Source organism: Pygocentrus nattereri, chromosome 17, assembly GCF_015220715.1.
Source record: "Pygocentrus nattereri isolate fPygNat1 chromosome 17, fPygNat1.pri, whole genome shotgun sequence".
Classification (NCBI taxonomy): Eukaryota; Metazoa; Chordata; class Actinopteri; order Characiformes; family Serrasalmidae; genus Pygocentrus; species Pygocentrus nattereri.
In genome coordinates this window covers 32,268,432-32,287,105 of record NC_051227.1, presented here as the reverse complement: position 1 = coordinate 32,287,105, position 18,674 = coordinate 32,268,432, and the positions used below count along the sequence as shown (strand labels likewise).

At 40.4% G+C, this 18,674-nt stretch overlaps 3 protein-coding genes across 3 annotated transcripts in view; all 3 read right to left on the bottom strand.

Moving 5' to 3' along the window:
- Nucleotides 1-762: 762 nt before the first annotated feature.
- On the bottom strand, nt 763-5,481 carry exo5 (exonuclease 5). The gene is made up of 6 exons (XM_017694754.2): nt 5,187-5,481; nt 4,367-4,457; nt 3,754-4,004; nt 3,413-3,517; nt 3,083-3,255; nt 763-1,954 (listed from the first exon to the last, which is right to left on the bottom strand). Exons 1-6 carry the CDS (start codon nt 5,275-5,277, stop codon nt 1,487-1,489), a joined length of 1,179 nt encoding a protein of 392 aa, XP_017550243.2. The 5' UTR covers nt 5,278-5,481; the 3' UTR covers nt 763-1,486.
- A 4,740-nt stretch (nt 5,482-10,221) lies between these two features.
- On the bottom strand, nt 10,222-13,424 carry rflnb (refilin B). The gene is made up of 3 exons (XM_017694881.2): nt 12,788-13,424; nt 11,980-12,065; nt 10,222-11,859 (listed from the first exon to the last, which is right to left on the bottom strand). Exons 1-3 carry the CDS (start codon nt 12,986-12,988, stop codon nt 11,541-11,543), a joined length of 606 nt encoding a protein of 201 aa, XP_017550370.1. The 5' UTR covers nt 12,989-13,424; the 3' UTR covers nt 10,222-11,540.
- Nucleotides 13,425-13,536: 112 nt separating this feature from the next.
- Nucleotides 13,537-18,674, bottom strand: part of vps53 (VPS53 subunit of GARP complex) — a 31,017-nt gene continuing 25,879 nt past the window's right edge. The window contains exons 21-22 of the mRNA XM_017694880.2: nt 15,313-15,417; nt 13,537-14,943 (exon numbers count right to left, since the gene is read on the bottom strand). Of these exons, the coding sequence (XP_017550369.1) occupies nt 14,770-14,943; nt 15,313-15,417 (279 nt within the window). The 3' untranslated portion in view covers nt 13,537-14,769. The remainder of the gene's footprint in view (nt 14,944-15,312; nt 15,418-18,674) is intronic.

Below are 18,674 nucleotides of genomic sequence, written 5' to 3'. Positions count from 1 at the left end.
AAAAACTGCATATTACTGGAGTAGCCTGTTAGTGGTCAGCTGAGCTGTTCACTCTTAGACCTAATCAAACCAAAACATTTACTGCATTTACATTCAGGAGCACATTATTAGGAACACCTGTACACTTACTCAGTCATGCAATTATCTAATCAGCCGATGGTGTGGTGGCAGTGCAGTGCATAACATCGTGCAGATATGGGCCAGCAGCTTCAGCTAATGTTCATATTAACCATCAGAATGGGGGAAAAATGTGAGATCAGTGATTTTGACTGTGGCATGACTGTTGGTCCCAGACAGAGATGGTTTTAATATTTCTAACTCCTGATCTCTTTGAATTTTCATGCACATCAGTTTCTGGAATTTACGCAGAATGATACAATAAAGACAAAAACATCCAGTGAGCACAGACTCACCAAAACCAGACAGTTGAAGACTGAAAAAATGTAGCCTGGTCTGATGAATCTTGATTTCTGCTGAGGCACAGAGAAAGGAGAGTCAGAATTTGGTGCCAAAAACACAAATCCATGGACCCAATTTACCTGTTGTTAGCATTTGGTCTAGGGTCAGTCCGCAATAGAAAATGAGAGTGGGCTCTCTCCTCAGACCTGTCCCTTAAATTACAAAACATTTTTTAACATAGACCAGGTAAGTATAATCCTCAGTAAACTACAGCAAGATTGATTATTCAAAGCACACTTACTGTAAGGTGTTTGCCCCTTAAATGCAGACCAAAAAACACAGAAACAAAGAAACACAGCATAATAAAAATACATATTTTTTCCTTTACTTTTTTGGGAATGGGAGGGCATGGGCACACTACATGCCCTGGGCCCAAAATTTTGTCACAAATCAAAGATGAAGTGATACAAAAGCAACTTGTACACTCAGGTGTTCAACCTTTTAGAGAAAGTTCAGTCTGGTACATGGTGCTTTATAATGACCTGCAGATACTCTATCATTTAGACTGCTTTACTTACCACTGAAGATTTATCAAGAACATAAATGCTCATTTTTTACTGAGCAGTTGATTTGGTTGAGTAGTCATGATTAACATTAATAGATAGACATTAATAGATGTCTTGAAGAAAGCCTTGAAAATAAATACATACACAACTTCAGTTTCTTTCACATCATTTCTCATTCTCATTGGACAAAAAACTTCCACCTGCTGTTATTGTTAGAAAATATTAAATACATTTGAATATATTTTGGTCAATTAGTGCATATGGAATCAGTGAATAATATTCACATTAAAATTACCTTTAACATTATTCACACATAAATTATACATAGAATAATGGGAAAAATACAAGGAAAAGCATTAAATTAAATTAAAAGCATTATATAGAATCATGAATGAACATTTAAAACAAATAAGGTAGTTAATAATGGCGTATATAATTATTTTTAAAAATTTTAATATTATTAATAGCTGGTCACAGACATTAGCACAGCCATTCCAAATACAAAATTGCTGTGTGTCAGTTCATTTGATTCTCTTGTTAGTGTGAAGAGTCTCAGGCGCTTGTGATATGTTCTTTCTCCAGTCACAAATCTCCTCATAGGGACACATCTTGCACTTATACACCTCCTCTATATCCACTCCTCTGGGCTCCCTCTGACCGGTCCAGTAAGCCAGGTATCTCTGGAGCTCTGCTCGTAGTTGGACCTCATCAAATGGGACCTGAATGGTGCTGATGAGGCTGCTGGAGTCCTGGTGACGGTACTCAATCTGCAGGAGGTCGACACATGGCACCTCAGAACAGGACATGATCATGAGGAATGTGTCCACCAGCTCGCCGAAGCTGGTGGCTTGAATGCCGATTCTCCCAGCATATGCTTGGACTTCAGCTCCAAGTTCCAGGGACGCTCTGAGTTTCAGATTGTCCACAAGGTGCTCTTTCCTTGCTTCCCTTCTGACCAATCCATCAAACAGAAGCTTGTACAAGCCCACCTAACACATACAAACAGCAAAGACCGAGTGAAGATGTAAGGCAATGTAAGAAATACAAACTGCAAGACTTATTCTGTTGTCCAAAGGCCTTACAGACTCAAGAAAACATACTGAGACTAAATGGACTATCAGATCTTCTAAGCAAGAAACAAACTGATGTATTGCAATGTACGGTCATATACAAAAGCCTGGGTCAAATGATGTTTTGTTGATTTTCTAAGTGAAAACAAGTAAATAACATCCTCTACAAAGAACACACTTTATTTGTTTATTTGATGAATTTCACACAAGTGTGGTCTGCATGAAGGATATGGCACATTCTATATTTTGTTTCTTTTTTTTCGATGTGTTAAACTCATAGAAATTATTAATTAAAATAAGCAGAAAGCTGCCCAGTTTAAATATGTTCCCTGTACAGCCCATACATCAAACACAAGGCCCACCAGATCAGGCCAGCAGCACAATCCTTTTGTTTACAGATTCATCTACATCTACTATAGGCTTGATCATGCTGATCCTTGCTCATACTTCCACTTTGTGGCCCAAAACAAACTTGCCAGTGTTTGACACAGTATCTGTTCACTGATCATATATATTTTGCCCATTATTTTATGTATTTATGATGGAAAGCTTATTTGGTTAAAATATTTCCATCCATGTCAGTTTGGGGCTGAGTGACAGGTGCTCAAAGTAAATCTTAAGTTTTCATTTGGATGTATAAGATTCTTGTATCAAAGCACTTCCCAAATTTAAAAACCAAAACAATTAAGTCGGTTCTACCTCGCTCTTCCCTGCAGTGTCAGAAACCACATGAACAAGTTAGTTAGCAGTTTGATGCAACTTGAGGCAAGTGAGTGGTAATTTAGGCAGGCAGGTTGTAATGCCAACTTGGCAACTATAGGCTTTCATTTCTTGTTGGCTACATTAACATTGAAGCTTCAAAGGCAGACTTGAAGCTTCATAGTCATAACTTCAGACACCAACAGTATCTTAGCTGCTCAACCACATTTAGTGTAAATGTGATTTTTGGCTGAACCGTGGTTTTAACCTGAATATAATAGTATTATTTTCAAAATCACTATATTCTGGCAAACCTGCAGAAACTCCAGCTTTTAGCACTGCACATACCTGAAAGCAGTGACTGAGGGTCTGCGCACGTCCGGGCAGAGATTCCTGTCTGCGGGTTTTCAGTTCGTTCAACACCAGCTCCCCCTTCTGGTTATAACTCAGCTCATCAACGACGCCCATAAGAAATACACCTTCTAGTAGGCCAAACACTGGAAACTCACGTACACACTGCCCTGAAACCACACACAGAAACACAAATTATATGGTCATACCAAAAAGATAAAACATATTCTAAGATTTCTTTTATACAAAATGACACTTTGTGTTTTTTATTATTTTTGATCTCTTAATGATCTCTTTGATATTTACATTTGATCTCTATCAACATACCTGCCTCTAATATGGGAATCATGTGTAGCATATTAAGAAGCTTAATGGCAAAAGAATCCTCTCTGGTCTGGGTATTGACAGGGACGACTTCATGGACCTCCAGCTCTGTGTGAATAGAGATGTTAATTGTCTAAATGACACATCCTATACAGGGCATTTTTTCTGTAAAGTTTAGTGCACATTTTCTACTTATTTGAGTTTAAAAGTAACAGATAAGATAGAAAATGTGCAACAATTTGTTTACAAGCCACAGGCCCAATATTTGTTCAAACATTTGCATAAGTCTGTGAATGACACCCAAAGAACACAGAATAAAGCTAACAATTAGCATCTGTCCTCACCTCTTGCTCGGTGAATATTTGCACCAGTCTGCACTTCTGTTCGCTGCTTGTCGGTTTTCCTGACTTTAGGATGTCGGAAGCCATACTCAACCTTTAACTCACACCAGGACTGATCACACAGCAGGGTGACACTCAGGTGACGCTTCATGAAGCGCAGCAAAGGACTGCGGCCACCCTCAACGTTTCTCTTCCTCTTCTCACCCCTCTCTTCGTCTTTTTCAATGGTTCTTTGCTCCAACCCCTCCTCAGCCCTGCAAACCAGGTTAGAGCCATGTTAGATATTGACTAAAAACACAGTCTTCAGTTTTCATCTCTCAATAGATTCAGATATCTGCAGGTGAACCGTGTACAAGTACTACAGAATCAAGAACATCAGCAGGAACAGCAAGACTTTCAACTTGTAGTATGAGATCATTAAAAGGCCGTATTATGGAAAACCAAATTTCCCCTTTTTAATATACGCTTCGATATACAGACAATAATGAAGCTGCAAGCTTCTGAGAATCTTCCTGAGAAAGAAATCACAAACTAGTTTCAGGCTTGTAGCGTAATCATCAGATTCACTTCTGCATTTTCAAATCTGCAGAGTTTTCTCTCAAGGACATTGTTTTACCTGTGAAGTGATGGTGAGGCAGTGATGGCGCTTTCATTCACAGCGTTTTTACTTGTGTCAGTTTTGCTGCTGGATGGCTGAGGTGATTCATCTGAAAGGTTCATTCACACAAACACAGCTGATTAATAACGTTTTCTGAAAATAAGAAAACTAAGCATACAAGAGTTATATGGGAATGAGTACTTCATGTTATCTAGTAAATGACTGTAGGCCTTTTTAAATTTTATTTTATGAAACAGAGCTACAATAATAATAATAATAATAATAATAATAATAATAGAGGAATTTCTACAGAATCACTAAACGAATCTTTCAGTTAATTCTGAACTACTACACAACAGTACCACAGGATTATTATAGAGAGAAAAATATTATTATGTATAATATTAATATTACAAGAGTTTCAAAGCACTATTAATATTATAGGTTCGTACAGTATATAGTATATGTATATTTTAAGCTGTCTTTTATGTATTGTTTATTTTTTACAAATCCATAGCAGTTTCCTTTAAGCTGGTTAAGCATTTGACAGGACAGAAGGAACATTCTGGTCTCAGTACAAAAACATTCTTGAAGCCAAATCAGGCCGGAACAGAAGAAAGCTTTCAGTGAGACAAGTCAGCCCCCTCCTGACCGCAGTCATGTGATTACAGAGCTCTAATATATTACAACAGCGCCACCTTGTGTTCTGCCATGATCATGAAAAACAACTCACATCATCAGAAACAATGCAAGTATTACTGTTTACCTACACCGAATAGTCCGTATTAAACGGACTGCTGGCGTCCACTCTTTCTTAGGCGTGTTTTATTTAACCTACCTGTGCTGAAGTGGTCTAGCTGGATATCGAGGAGCTCAGAGTCGCTGAGGTCGTCCCACTCATCCGCGCACAGTTCACTCTGCGACTCCATGAACACGCACTGCACCAAAACGTACCGACAGCGCTTCACAGAGCTGTGAAACCCCTCAGAGCGGTTTCAGTCACGCCGTTATACCCATACACTATCAGCTTCATCATGCGGCCACACGCCGAGCCAGTCATTTACTAACAATACAGAAGACTCTCCATGTTTACGCTCATCCTCTGTTTTTGTGTCTTGTCTGGGTCCGCCTGATCTTTGGACACGCCCCCTCAACGATATTGGTCCAAACTCACGTGACTCCGGAAAACCGGAAAAGCGTTTAATTCACATTAGAAATGAATTATAACAATGTAATATCATATGTAATTATTCTGTAATCATAATGTTAATAATGCATAAATAAATAATGCATTAAAAATAAACCTTTATAGGAATTACATTTTGGCATGTACGACGTCAGGCCTCTATCCTTTTCCACTTCATTTTAATGGGAGAAACATCACTTTGAACTATGTTTAAAATCGTGATAATTGCATTTTCACAAGTAAAATATATATTTTGACATTCAAATTATTGCATACTTATAAAAACTGCTATATATGCAAATTCGGGTCTTGTAAGAATAAAGGTTTTCACATATTTTTACACGTAAAACAATTTTCACTAGTTACACATCAGATTTCTGACATTTTTGACATACTTTCTGTTAATATCTCTGGTTAGAATTGAAATCCAATTGCTGTGTGGGACGGAATATGCAAATCCGCTCATTACATGGCAACTAGTTACCTCTTTGCCTGTGGTTTGTTTTGCACAGTAATGTCTGTCCATGTTGTTATTGAGCATTTCATCTCATGTGATCACCAACCACGTGTGTTCTCCATGATTATTTCCCTTGCAGACATAGATCGCATGAAGTGGCCAGGTGTAAACGGGGTCTATGTTGTATATCCTGTAACTCATCACTATCAGTTCAGGGTTAACCTACATGTTGCATTTAAACAGCAGGGGGCGATAGTACTGACTGTGTCAATCACTATGTATCAGTACACTGTACTTACTTAGCAACTCCCACTAGGTCATGTTGTGTAGTTATGATAGTGTGGGGAGTGTGAACCCATACAGACTCTTAAGGTTGGTTTCCAAGACAGGAATCGAGCCTAGTCCTGGACTATACAGCATTCTGAAAGGGGATTCTTCTTGAATGGAAAATGTAGGCTAAAACTAGGCTTAATCCCTGTTCGCAACACTGACACAGATTAAGAAGATGATTTAACACTAGAGAATTGACTGTGCAGGTGATGATTTGGGAAGAATCATAGAACCATAACCTTACCATAGGTGGATGTACTATTCTTATTCTCATCTGATTAACCAGTGACACTCTGCATACTTTAGCACAGCACTCATTAAGAGAACATGCTGAGTGAACATCAGTTCATCCTGCAATGTTTTTTGAGTTCGCCCATCAGAAAAACTTCATAGCAAGCACATTCTGACCTCTCCACAGAGCCTATACTGCCACTGAAGGGCCGAGGCAGAATGAGCACTAAACTCAAAGTCAGGCCAGTGTTCAGAAAGCAAGAGGAGAAAGAGATCATAGAGAACTGAAAAATCCATCAGCCAATCTGGACAGACGCCAGGCTGATGTGGCCCCCCAGACCCAGGAGAGTCTGAACCTGAGTACTTCAACAGTGACACTACAAACATTACAAAGCAGAGAAGAAATAAAGGAGTGACCATAAAGACTGAGTGAACATAGCAGCAGACTATATTTAGTTCCAAACTAAAGACAAACTAATGCAATATACAAATTTAAATAGATGTTTTTATCATGTTGATACACTATTGCAGCCATAAATATAATCTAACGGTTCTAGTATATTTGGACTATATCAATATTTCACACTGTAATAAATGCATACTTTGTGTATTTGTATTACATATTTCCAAAAGGATTTTACAGCCAACAGTCCATGTCACCTCTAGGGGTCCTGTGAGTATCATGAATAAGTTCCTCACTTGTAAATGTGTCCATTTGCTGGTTTGCTTGTTGACAACCTCAGATCTCCCTGTTCATGTGCTGATTTACAGTGCAGTGCAAATGTCAGAGATCACCAATTAATTTATTTATCATCAAATCACCATTAAGTAGGAGCTATTTTTCTGTGAGGAACAAAAGAATAAAGCATATGTTTAACAGAGAATTACATAGATGTCCCTAAACATCTAACTAAACATCTTTCACTTAACTAAACAGAGTTCAGTTTTTGACGTTTTTTTTTTTACAACTCACTTGCTATTTTGGGAGACTTGCTTTCAGTTTTAAAAAACAACCTGCAGGGATTTTTTTTCCATACACTGTTAGAAATAAAGGTACCATGCAGGTACATGATTCGTTCATCAAGGTACAAACTGTGTAAGTGTACCCTCAAAGGTGCAACAGCGGTTTTAAAGTCCAGTTGTGTACCTTTAATACAGTGAGGAAAATAAGTATTTGAACACCCTGCGACTTTGCAAGTTCTCCCACTTAGAAATCATGGAGGGGTCTGAAATTTTCATCTTAGGTGCATGTCCACTGTGAGAGACATGATCTAAAAAAAAAATCCGGAAATCACAATGTATGATTTTTTAATAATTTGTGTGTTACTGCTGCAAATAATTATTTGAACACCTGTGAAAATCAATGTTAATATTTGGTACAGTAGCCTTTGTTTGCAATTACAGAGGTCAAACATTTCCTGTAGATTTTCACCAGGTTTGCACACACTGCAGCAGGGATTTTGGCCCATTCCTCCACACAGATCTTCTCCAGATCAGCCAGGTTTCTGTTGCTGAGAAACAGAGTTTGAGCTCCCTCCAAAGATTTTCTATAGGGTTTATACTGGCTAGGCCACTCCAGAACCTTGATATGCTTCTTACGGAGCCACTCCTTGGTTATCCTGGCTGTGTGCTTTGGGTCATTGTCATGTTGGAAGACCCAGCCATGACCCATCTTCAATACTCTAACTGAGGGAAGGAGGTTGTTCCCCAAAATCTTGTAATGCATGGCCCCGGTCATCCTCTCCTTAATACAGTGCAGTCATCCTGTCCCATGTGCAGAAGAACACCCCCAAAGCATGATGCTTCCACCCCCATGCTTCACAGTAGGGATGGTGTTTTTGGGATGGTACTAATCATTCTTCGTCCTCCAAACACGATGAGTGAAATTAAGACCAAAAAGTTCTATTTTGGTCTCATCTGACCACAGAACTTTCTCCCATGACTCCTCTGGATCATCCAAATGGTCAAGGGCAAATTTAAGACGGACCTGGACGTGTGCTGATTTAATCAGGGGAACCTTCCATGCCATGCATGACTTTAAACTATGACATCTTAGTGTATTACCCACAGTAACCTTGGAAACAGTGGTGCCAGCTCTCTTCAGGTCATTGACCAGCTCCTCCCGTGTAGTTCTGGGCTGATTCCTCACCTTTCTTAGGATCATTGATACGCCACGAGGTGAGATCTTGCATGGAGCCCCAGTCCGAGGGAGACTGACAGTCATGTTTAGCTTCTTCCATTTTCTAATAATTGCTCCAACAGTTGATCTTTTTTCACCAAGCTGCTTCGCAATTGCCCCGTAGCCCTTTTCAGCCTTGTGGAGGTCTACAATTTTGTCTCTGGTGTCTTTGGACAGCTCTTTGGTCTTAGCCATATTAATAGTTGGAGTCTTACTGAGTGTGTGGGGTGGACAGGTGTCTTTATGCAGCTAACAACCTCAAACAGGTGCTTCTAATTTAGAATAAAAAGTGGAGTGGAGGTGGACTTTTTAGAGGTGGACTAACAAGTCTTTGAGGGGCAGAATTTTTGCTGATTGACGTGTTCAAATACGTATTTGCAGCAGTAACACACAAATAAATTATAAAAAAATCATACATTGTGATTTTTTTTTAGATTATGTCTCTCACAGTGGACATGCACCTAAGATGAAAATTTCAGACCCCTCCATGATTTCTAAGTGGGAGAATTGCAAAGTCGCAGGGTGTTCAAATACTTATTTTCCTTACTGTAAGTTTTTCCTAGTGAAAAAGTAGACATTTGTATCTTTTTATAAACTACTGTTTTAAAACAGAACAATAAAATAAAAAAAACCTGGAGTTGAGACAGGAGGTGTGGGGTCAGTACAACTTAGAAAATATCATTTCAATGGATTATGGGACAGTTATGTTCCCTGACTAAAGGTACTGAGATGTACCCCTAAGGGTCCCACCACAGTGACAAAAAGTGTACTGCCCCAGTGACAGTGTTGTACCTTTTTTTCCTGAGAGTGTTCCTTCAAAGTCTCAGTCTTAGAAGTTGGTTGTATTTTCTGCTTCTCATAAACCCAATAACAAATTTAGACTAATCAGTGGGGAAAAAAGCTGCTTCACATCTCTGATCACTTCCATATTTAGTGATTATATATTTTTTTCTATTTCCTTTTCTCAGTGTTGGCCTCTCGACAGCGAGACATCCTTTCAAACCCATAACGTTGAGTTTACTTCTCACAGTGGAAGTAAGGCAGGAAGGAAGATCCGAAATGTCTTATCTAAAGTAGTTTGATTTTCTCCTCTAACTCACTAATGAAAGCTGTTAATCTGATGGTCACAATTTTGGGGGTCTACCATGTTGTGATTGTTGCGAGTCCCGTTTTCTCTGTTTTTCTCATTTTTTCTCTTGTTTTGTGAGATTTTAGTTTTTATTTGAAGGGTAATAATGACCCTGATGATGATAATAATAAACACTCATAGTTTTGATTTATACTTAACATTGGATGTATTTATATAATTTTCTGTTAAATGTTTTCCCAGGACCTGAGAAATGAATAACTCATACTTACAGGAATATTTAATTGTAAATTAAATAGAAGAGCGGTCTCTGACTTTGCACAGCACTATAAGTGCAGCTTAGCAAAATATTTTAAAGCTTGCTTCAATAATGTTTTAAAACAGTAAGAAAGTATCAACAATATTTGTTATAAAAAGAGAAACAGCCCATGTTTATTTCAGTCTGAAATGGAAATAAATACAGCTGTGTGATTTCAGATCCATCAAAAGCAGTTAACTTCTGTTTTGCACATTCCTTTTTTCCTAAATCCATTTGCACAGGACAAAAGGCTAAAATAAATATACTGCAGCAGTGCTTTTCATAAGACATGACTAAACTGAAGTGCCTTTGAACAGGTGAAGTTATAACATCAAAATAACGGTACTGTCTACAACTGCTGCAACTCAGACATACACACATTCAGTTCAAACATACATACAGTTCAGTTCACACTCAGAACCATCTTTCATATTTAGGTACTTTGCAGCAAAAAAAAAAAAAAGAAAAGTTTAAAATAAAACATTTGGAAAATAAAAACTTGCGCCCAAATGTAGACTTACAGTAGTACACAGAGTATACAAAGAGAACGTGTTAAACTGTGATCTTGTGTTTCAGGTATGCATATTCATTAGATCTTATCCTGTTAGCACTGTGCAAAAAATCCAACACTACCCTGTTTCTTAACAAAGCAATTTCCAGCCCCAAAAAGAGCACACAGATTTGTGAATGTGGAGTAAGATGTGAATGAAAAAAGCCTGTAAAATAAGTATGTGCACATACAAAATCTACCAGAAGGTGCAGGATAAAAAAATTAAACAATAAAACAAGATATCCACACACACGCACACACACGATATAAAATATTAATTACCATTTCTGCATGTATGCAGTTATTTTGCTTTTCTCCATCAATGAAACAGACCATTATGGAAAACTTAAACCTACCTATTTCCCATTTTAACAGCATAAAAACTAAACCAGCTCACTTTCATGAGTCACTTCCCTGTACTATTTCATATACAGCTGTGTGCCTGTACTGGGACAACACTAGCATCAAAACCTCGAGTCAGTAATGAACCAACATCACTGAGCATCATCTCAAATGCACTAGAACCAGCCCAACATCTGCAGCAGCATTAAAGAGCCCAGAGTAATAGGATATCACACAGAGTTTGGGTCACTGGGGAGGCTGCAGATGTTACTTCTAAAATGTGATCCATTTGTAAACCAGTAACATTACAAACCATCCAAACCTCCAGACACTTGCCAAAGCTAATCTCTAAAGCAGAGCAGTAACAATCCCAGCTAAAAACAATCATGCTAAAAAAGGATTAACATAGACAGTCTTAGGAATTCCACTCATATCGATCCAGATTTGAGCAATTTCACTGTGGGATATGGTCCTTAAAGGGGTGAACACAGGCATACTCTGTTAGGGAATCTCTGAAAAGCCCAGCCTTCCTTCAATACTGATTGGCCCTACAGTCAGACGCCTCCAACTCCACACTGGACAGGAAGCGCTTGGCCAGGTTCCGTCCATCATAGTTGAGCTGAGTGGTGTAGAGGGTCCGGGCATGTTTGGGGTACACGATAGTGGTGCTCTGGTAGCGCTGCACCCGTTGACGGGGCTGGAACTCCAGCTGTGTTTTGTATCGCCTCCAGGTGCTCTGAGACAGGGCCAACACAGTCTGGCTGCACAGCTCCAGACCCAAACCCGTGGGCTGTAGAGACACGTCCTGGATGAAGTGCCGCTCCGAGTCGTAGCGCACAGATGAGGTGTATCTGCAACAACAGGCAACAGCGTTACAGTTTAGCAGCGAGTACACATTGCATACAAACAGAAGAGATAGGAAAAGCACCAAAAGAAATGAATTTACAGCGATACACATGAACAAACATCACCTTAATTCTTTTAGGGGTAGAGGATCAAGTTCAATTCCCTCTCCATAGGAGCACGGGTGCAGACCTTTAACCTGCTTAGGAGGAACCTGGAATAAAAAGTTTAAAGTTCAGTATTTGTTTGCCAGCTAGCAGAATTAGCAGTAAAGTAATCCAATTCAGCAGACAGCTTTACCAGTTTATTACCACCTGGCTACAGCTAGGCATAAACAGAGGGTGTATTCAGGTATTATGGGCCATCAGGTAATATGAGTCACGTCATAGGCCCTGGATGATGAAGGTATTCTTTTATTCAAGATCAGACTAAACATTACTATTGTGATTTTCAGTATCGACAAGTATATGTAAACAAGCTGATCTTGCAGACGCAAACTGGAAAGTGAATGATATTAACAGCCCTGCTGAACAAGGACCATTAGAAATGATTAGATCTAAATTTTATGGTTTTGCTATCTAATGGGAATTGACAATGGTTTCCAATAGAGACCACTAGTTTCCTGTAGAATACAGCTTCAGCCTGTGGTCACCTGTTAAACCATTAGGATCCTTTACACTGTTATATCAACCCATTAGAAAAAAGTCAATATACACATTACAAAACTTTCGAAAAAAAATCGTTCACCATGGCATGGGCATTAAATACAGGTGTGTGCGACATGCATGAATGGTCGGAGTGTCCAGTAGCACCTGATGGACCAGAACCCCCAAATCCGTTATTTAAGCGCGAACTATAACAGAAGTTAGAAAGTAATAATACGCGTAATGACTGGCCACAGCGAGGACAGGCTGCAGTTTCAGCTACAGACTTTACCTCTGCGTTACGCACTCTCCCCTCGTCCTCTGAGCCCCCGCTGCCCCTCTCGCTGCCCGCCGCCAGGAGCCAGGGGTTGGGGCTGGGGCTCGGGCTGGGCGGCAGACCGGAGTCCGGACTGTCCAGAGCGCGCTCCGCTTTAAAATTCATATCCAGCAGATCGTCGTCAGACACATTGCGCAGATTCAGTCTTCCCACCATTGCCCCTCAGCTCTAGCTCCAGCAGAGCTCCAACCCGAGAGGAACCGTGAAGTCTTACTGGCGCTTTATGAAAGTCTCACAGTCCGTCAGCAGCCGCTAGCAGACCCTCACACACTGACAGGAGCTCAGAGGTCGAGTTTAGCTTCAGGACCGTTTACTGAATCCGGTCAATCGGACTGCCTGGCTGCCTCGTACGGTATATTTTTCGCAGACCAACTGAAATGTGTAGAAACGCCGACCGGTTTCCTGCTGAAGGACTTTAAAACAGTGTTAAAACGCTGAAGCTCCTTTTGCTTTTCGCTTCATCAACTTCAGCGAGGTAACCGAGCACCACCACATGAGAACCTGCCACACTCACGGCATTTAAAACTGTCCCACCTCAAAGCTCCTCATTGTTTTACAAGCGTGCAGCGCCAGGAAAGGACCCGCCTTTATAAGAGCCTCCCCACTGCTGATTGGAGTGAGATTCAGGGAAAAAATATCTGGGCCATGAGAACTAATCCCTCCCCTTCGCGAGAATAAATACTCATTTAAAGAGCTTGCTGTTCTCTTTTTTTCCAGTGCTGCACGTTTTTGCTCAGCCTTTTATTGACAGAACTGCACAATTTATATTAGAAGCAATAGTTACAGTATAAAAGCTGCATTTCTATTAACAGTAAGCAGGAATATGTACATCAACACTGAAATAATCATCAACAAGCAGAACTTCTAGATGACCAGAGCCTCACACTACACGACCCCGAAAATGAAGCACCTCACACAGCCCATGAACAGCAACATATAACCTTTTTTTTGTATCAATAGAGGAGACATACAAAACGTGAGGCTGCACCCATACACATATGCCTCTTTTAGACAAACATCAAAACTGACATCAGCTGTATCGATAACTCACCCCGAGAGACCCTAATAAGGCCTTTTAAAACATTAGAGTGGACAGTGCACTCAGGATCTGATTAAACTGTCTTAAAACATTTGAAAGTGGACAATTTTTATCCATTCTAAGACTTTTTATATCTATATCTATATTAAATTATAAAAAAAGAAACAAAAACAAGGCAACTTTTAACTTTGTGTCCGTGTTGGAGACAGAAAATCCTAAATTCCTCTATGGCAGAGGGGGCCTTGGGCTACACCGCTGAACGTGGAGGCTGAGTTTTACAGCCTCAGCCCACTTACTCAACGTGCCCCCCTCGCGAATACACGTCCTCGAGCTCAGACGACCATTTACTGTAAAGTTGAGGGGGACATTCAGAGAAAACACTGCCTTTAAATCATTTTCATGTTCAGACTCCCAAGCCAGAAGAATCTGTGCCAAAGTAGCAGCAGGCCTCTTCTCTGAATCATTCTGCCATCCATTTTGTGTTAAATGCAAACATATTTCAGAGAAATGTGCAAAGCAAATGACATGCATTGAGCCACTATGGGAAGCCTGGGGGAATTAGTGTTACAAAACAGAAACCTTAAAAAAAAAATACACAGGGGTAAATTAATCATTCATGCCAGACATCCAGAAATGTGTTACAGTTGTGGAAATTTCATCACAATTTTCAAATCAGAGGTTCACACTAATTCATGGAAGGAAAACATTTTTTTCTTGTTGACATTTTCGATATGAGATGCCTGACTCCCATTAGTGTGATCATGGTCTCATTTACCAAGTTGCACATACATGTCTCTAATCCCACTTTGATCTCTCAATGCGTTACGAGTGGAGACATTACACAAGAGCCAAAGCACAACTCCTGCATAATATGTTGTCTGCAAAAAGGTCCATGAGGTCACTGAATTCTTTTTTTGATGAGCTTCTCCAGTTTGCGGATGCGTGAGGACTCCTGCTCAGGGGTGGGGGCACTGAAGGACAGAGCAGGTCCTGCGTCTGGCCCAGAAGGAGGAGTGGGTAACCTCTGCCTGAACAGCTCCAGCATACTGCTCTGTTCGCTGCGTTTCAGTCCCTGAGGATATACAGAGAGACAAATACATGAACAAGTGAAATGTGAGAGGACATAAAGAAGCGCACATGTGCGCTGCTTCCTGGGGGTCAGTTCCTCAGACCCTGAGTACCACTCATTCAGGAATCAACTAACTCTCAATGTAGAAACTTGCTGGTTGCTGATTTTAAGGATAGACCAACAGATGCGTTAAGTAACTTTAAAACATAACTGGCCAGTTTCCTGGACCCAGATTAAGCTTAAGCACAGACTAGAAATGCCTTTAAATGGTGAATAACCACTGGATGCAATGTAGCGCAAGCCTAGGATATATTCATGTCAAAGAAACTAACAGAACTGCACAGTTGGTAACTGTCTTCTGCAAGGACTTACCTTCATATCTAGAATCTTCTGGAAGGTCTCTGGATTGCCATCAGCAAGGAGCTTAATGTAGTTATCCACAAAGACCACTGGTGGCTCATGAGGGGCCATAACCACCTGAGGGTGAGAGAAAAATGGGTCAAGCAGACTGCAGCACAGTCTTTAGAACTGTCCCAAAGGCTAAGTGCTCTCACATGAGCCTACTTTAGCAAGCAGGAGAGTATTAAGACAGTCATCAAATGGCTAAAAGTTGCAAACAAAGAGCAACACTAAGGACCTATATTTAGGCCCCTTTTTAACAGCGCAATTTCTCCACGCTTGAATGAACCTGAATTAGCCTCACCGGTAATTATTTTTGCTATAATGAGAAAGTCTGGGCAAATCAGCAGTTAAAAGAAGTTAAATGTGGCAGAGGCCCATACTGGGAATTTTTTTCTTTTTTTTTGAAAAAAAGCTGGAGAGCTTGTGACTATTCATATTTCTAACAGAGTGAGAACACATGGCTAACAGACACTGCTGAAAGAAAAGAAAGAAAGAAAAAAAAAAAAAAAAGATATGGAACATCACCCCCAGCTTTTCCCAAACCCCCATTACTACTCTCCTGTCCCTACCTCAAGGGACAGGGTTCCAAGATATGCATGAGTCAAAGATGGAAAAGCAACATGTAACTCTGTGGATTGTCTGGAATTTTAATGACAAACCCTCCCTTCAACAAAGTGATTTACTTAGCGACTGGTCTGGAGGCCAATGAAGAGCCTTGAGGGGGCCTTGCTGTAGTTAGCAAGTAGTAAAGAGGGGAGGGGAAGGGAGAAAGAAAGAAAGAGAGAGAGAGAGAGAGAGAGAGAGAGAGAGAGAGAGAGAGAGAGAGAGAGAGAGAGAGAGAGAGAGAGAGAGAGAGAGAGAGAGAGAGAGAGAGAGAGAGAGAGAGAAAGGGCAAAAAAAAAAAAAAAAGTCAGCGGGTGAGTGAGAGACAGACAGACAGACAGACAGACGGGGCTACCTTTCGATTTAGTTTCCAGAATGGGCCACAACAGGAGGGAGAGAAAGAGGTTGTGGAAAACAGCCACGTCTCACAGGCTGCATGCTTGGCCTGCTCTACCTCTTTTAGCTTCCCATCTCTCTCTCTCCCTCTCTTAGGTCAGGAGCAGGCCCATTCCCAGCAAAGACAAGTAAAGACATCTTTAACGGATTATTCTCCACGTTAGCTCTCTAATGAGCATCATGTGAACAGCCAAACTGTAGCTTCCAACCGCAATGAAGGTCATATTTCACCCTTAAACCAGTAAACGTGTCACGGAAGTAACAATGTTTCACAGAAGTAACTGTGCTGGAAGGACTACGACACTGTCTGAAATAAAGGAAGAACATGTCTGAGACATTGGTCCAGTAGGCACCATGTAAACATCAACCACAGTTAACTTGCCAGGCTTTTGAAGCAGTCGTGACAAGGTGCTTTTTAGCAAAACAGCAGAGACAAAGCAACGATTTAGTGTACAACTGGCTTTCTCCTTTGAGGCTCCATCCGAAAATGTGCAAAAGCAAAGTGGTGCTTAAGATGGAAGCAATTACCTGGCAGGCACCTTGGGCAGTGCAAAGTCAATCATTAAATGCTAACCAGATCTAAAGGCCCACTGTATGAAATCAGTCAGCTCAAGGCCAGGATTATGCAGGCCCGCGAAATAGCCATGAGCAATGGGAATGCATGTAAACACTTTGAAAGCATTCTGGCTGCAGTCGAAGGGCCAAGACGTTGCCCCTGCCTAACAGCACATGTGCAGTGTGCTGACAGGCTCAGCTGCTGACAATCAGGGCAGATTAATAAAGGTTTATTTGTCGTGATAAAACACAGATCTTAATCAACTTTGTCTCTCATTATGCAAGACATTAAGATATGAAATAATGGTTTAACAGATAAGGTACAAAATTAAACAGAAAACAAACTCTCCTCTCAATGCATGACAATATTGTCCAATATTTGCCTCCAGCCACCACAAGATGTTTACATTGACAAATCCACTGTTTCTAAACCTTTTTCACATCTGTTAGAAAATGCCCTTTTCCAGAATAATATTGCGTGATTAAAGCTGGTCCCAGTTGAACATTAAAGAGATCAAGGCTGAATTCCAGGCAGTTAAGAAGAACAGGAAAGCCCAGAGGAGCCTAACAAGTAGCCAGAGATCACAGGACTGAGGATGGAGTCAAGGGTCAGGGAGAAAAGAGGAAGCAAGAAAGTATCTTCTGTATTCCACCTAGTAACACTGAACTCTGGTATCCAAGCACAACTTCAGTTGATTTTAGAACAGAGTACAGCTTGAAATATTGTTGAAGGTGGAGTTTGGACGTCATTTCCCCAAGATCAATCCTTTAGTTACAGATTTCCCCTCCTTTAGTTTTACTTACTTTATACCTCTTAAGAACTTTCATTACTGTTCTGTACTTTCAAGGAGTCACTTATTCAAGGTGTTAAAAGTATTTAACATCAAGGTCCACAAGGCCGACACTCGTAGGAAAAATGAGAAATAAACAGATTTCAGGTAAGTACAGTTCAGGGCAGCAAAAAAAGGACAATTTGTTCAGCCAAAAGCACTTTTATATATTATAGGTAATCTGTTATAATGTAAAGAAAACTAGTTTAGGATTAAACAGGTGAAGGCTTTCACACTACATCAAAAGCACACGTAGCAGTATCTAAAGTTTCTCCAGACTGAAGTCTTTCTGATGTTGTTTAAAAGCATTGTTTGATTAATAACTTGGCTTATGAAGGATTTTTTTTCTACACAATAACCAACACTATCCTCTTAGGTTTTGACATTCTGGGTGATGGGCTTGTTTAGGTCAGTTTTGGACAAAATTCTGCGGTCCTTAGGTTGATTTTGGACTCAAAACATGTTGATGTGGTTTGGTGGGGTCCAGACAGAATTTTGTCAGGCTTGGGTTAGGACTGGAGTTTGGCAACATTGCATTAGATAAAGGAAGAACCAAACCTGGATCAATATGTTATGCCATCCCTGAGTGTGAGAGAGCACTAGCCTGGCAGTGTTAGACACTGAAGTGAAGAACAGTGTTAGCAGCTGCTACCCTCTGAGCAGAGCCCTGCTGGGTGTGAGCACTCCTTGCTTTGAAGAGAAAGTTCATTAAGACAGAGGGGCATAGCTCAGTGAGGGGTTCCTATCCAGTGCAGAGCCACGAAGGCCTTTGTGAGCTGCTCATAATAAAATACTTTCCTGCATGGGGTCAAACAGGTAGGCTGCAGGGCAAGCTTGTTAAAGAAGGAATTCTTGGAAAAATGAACTCAAATGATGACTCTTATGGTCAGGGGTGGATATATGGATGTACGGATGGGGGGAAAAAAAAAAAAAAAAAAAAAAAGAGGT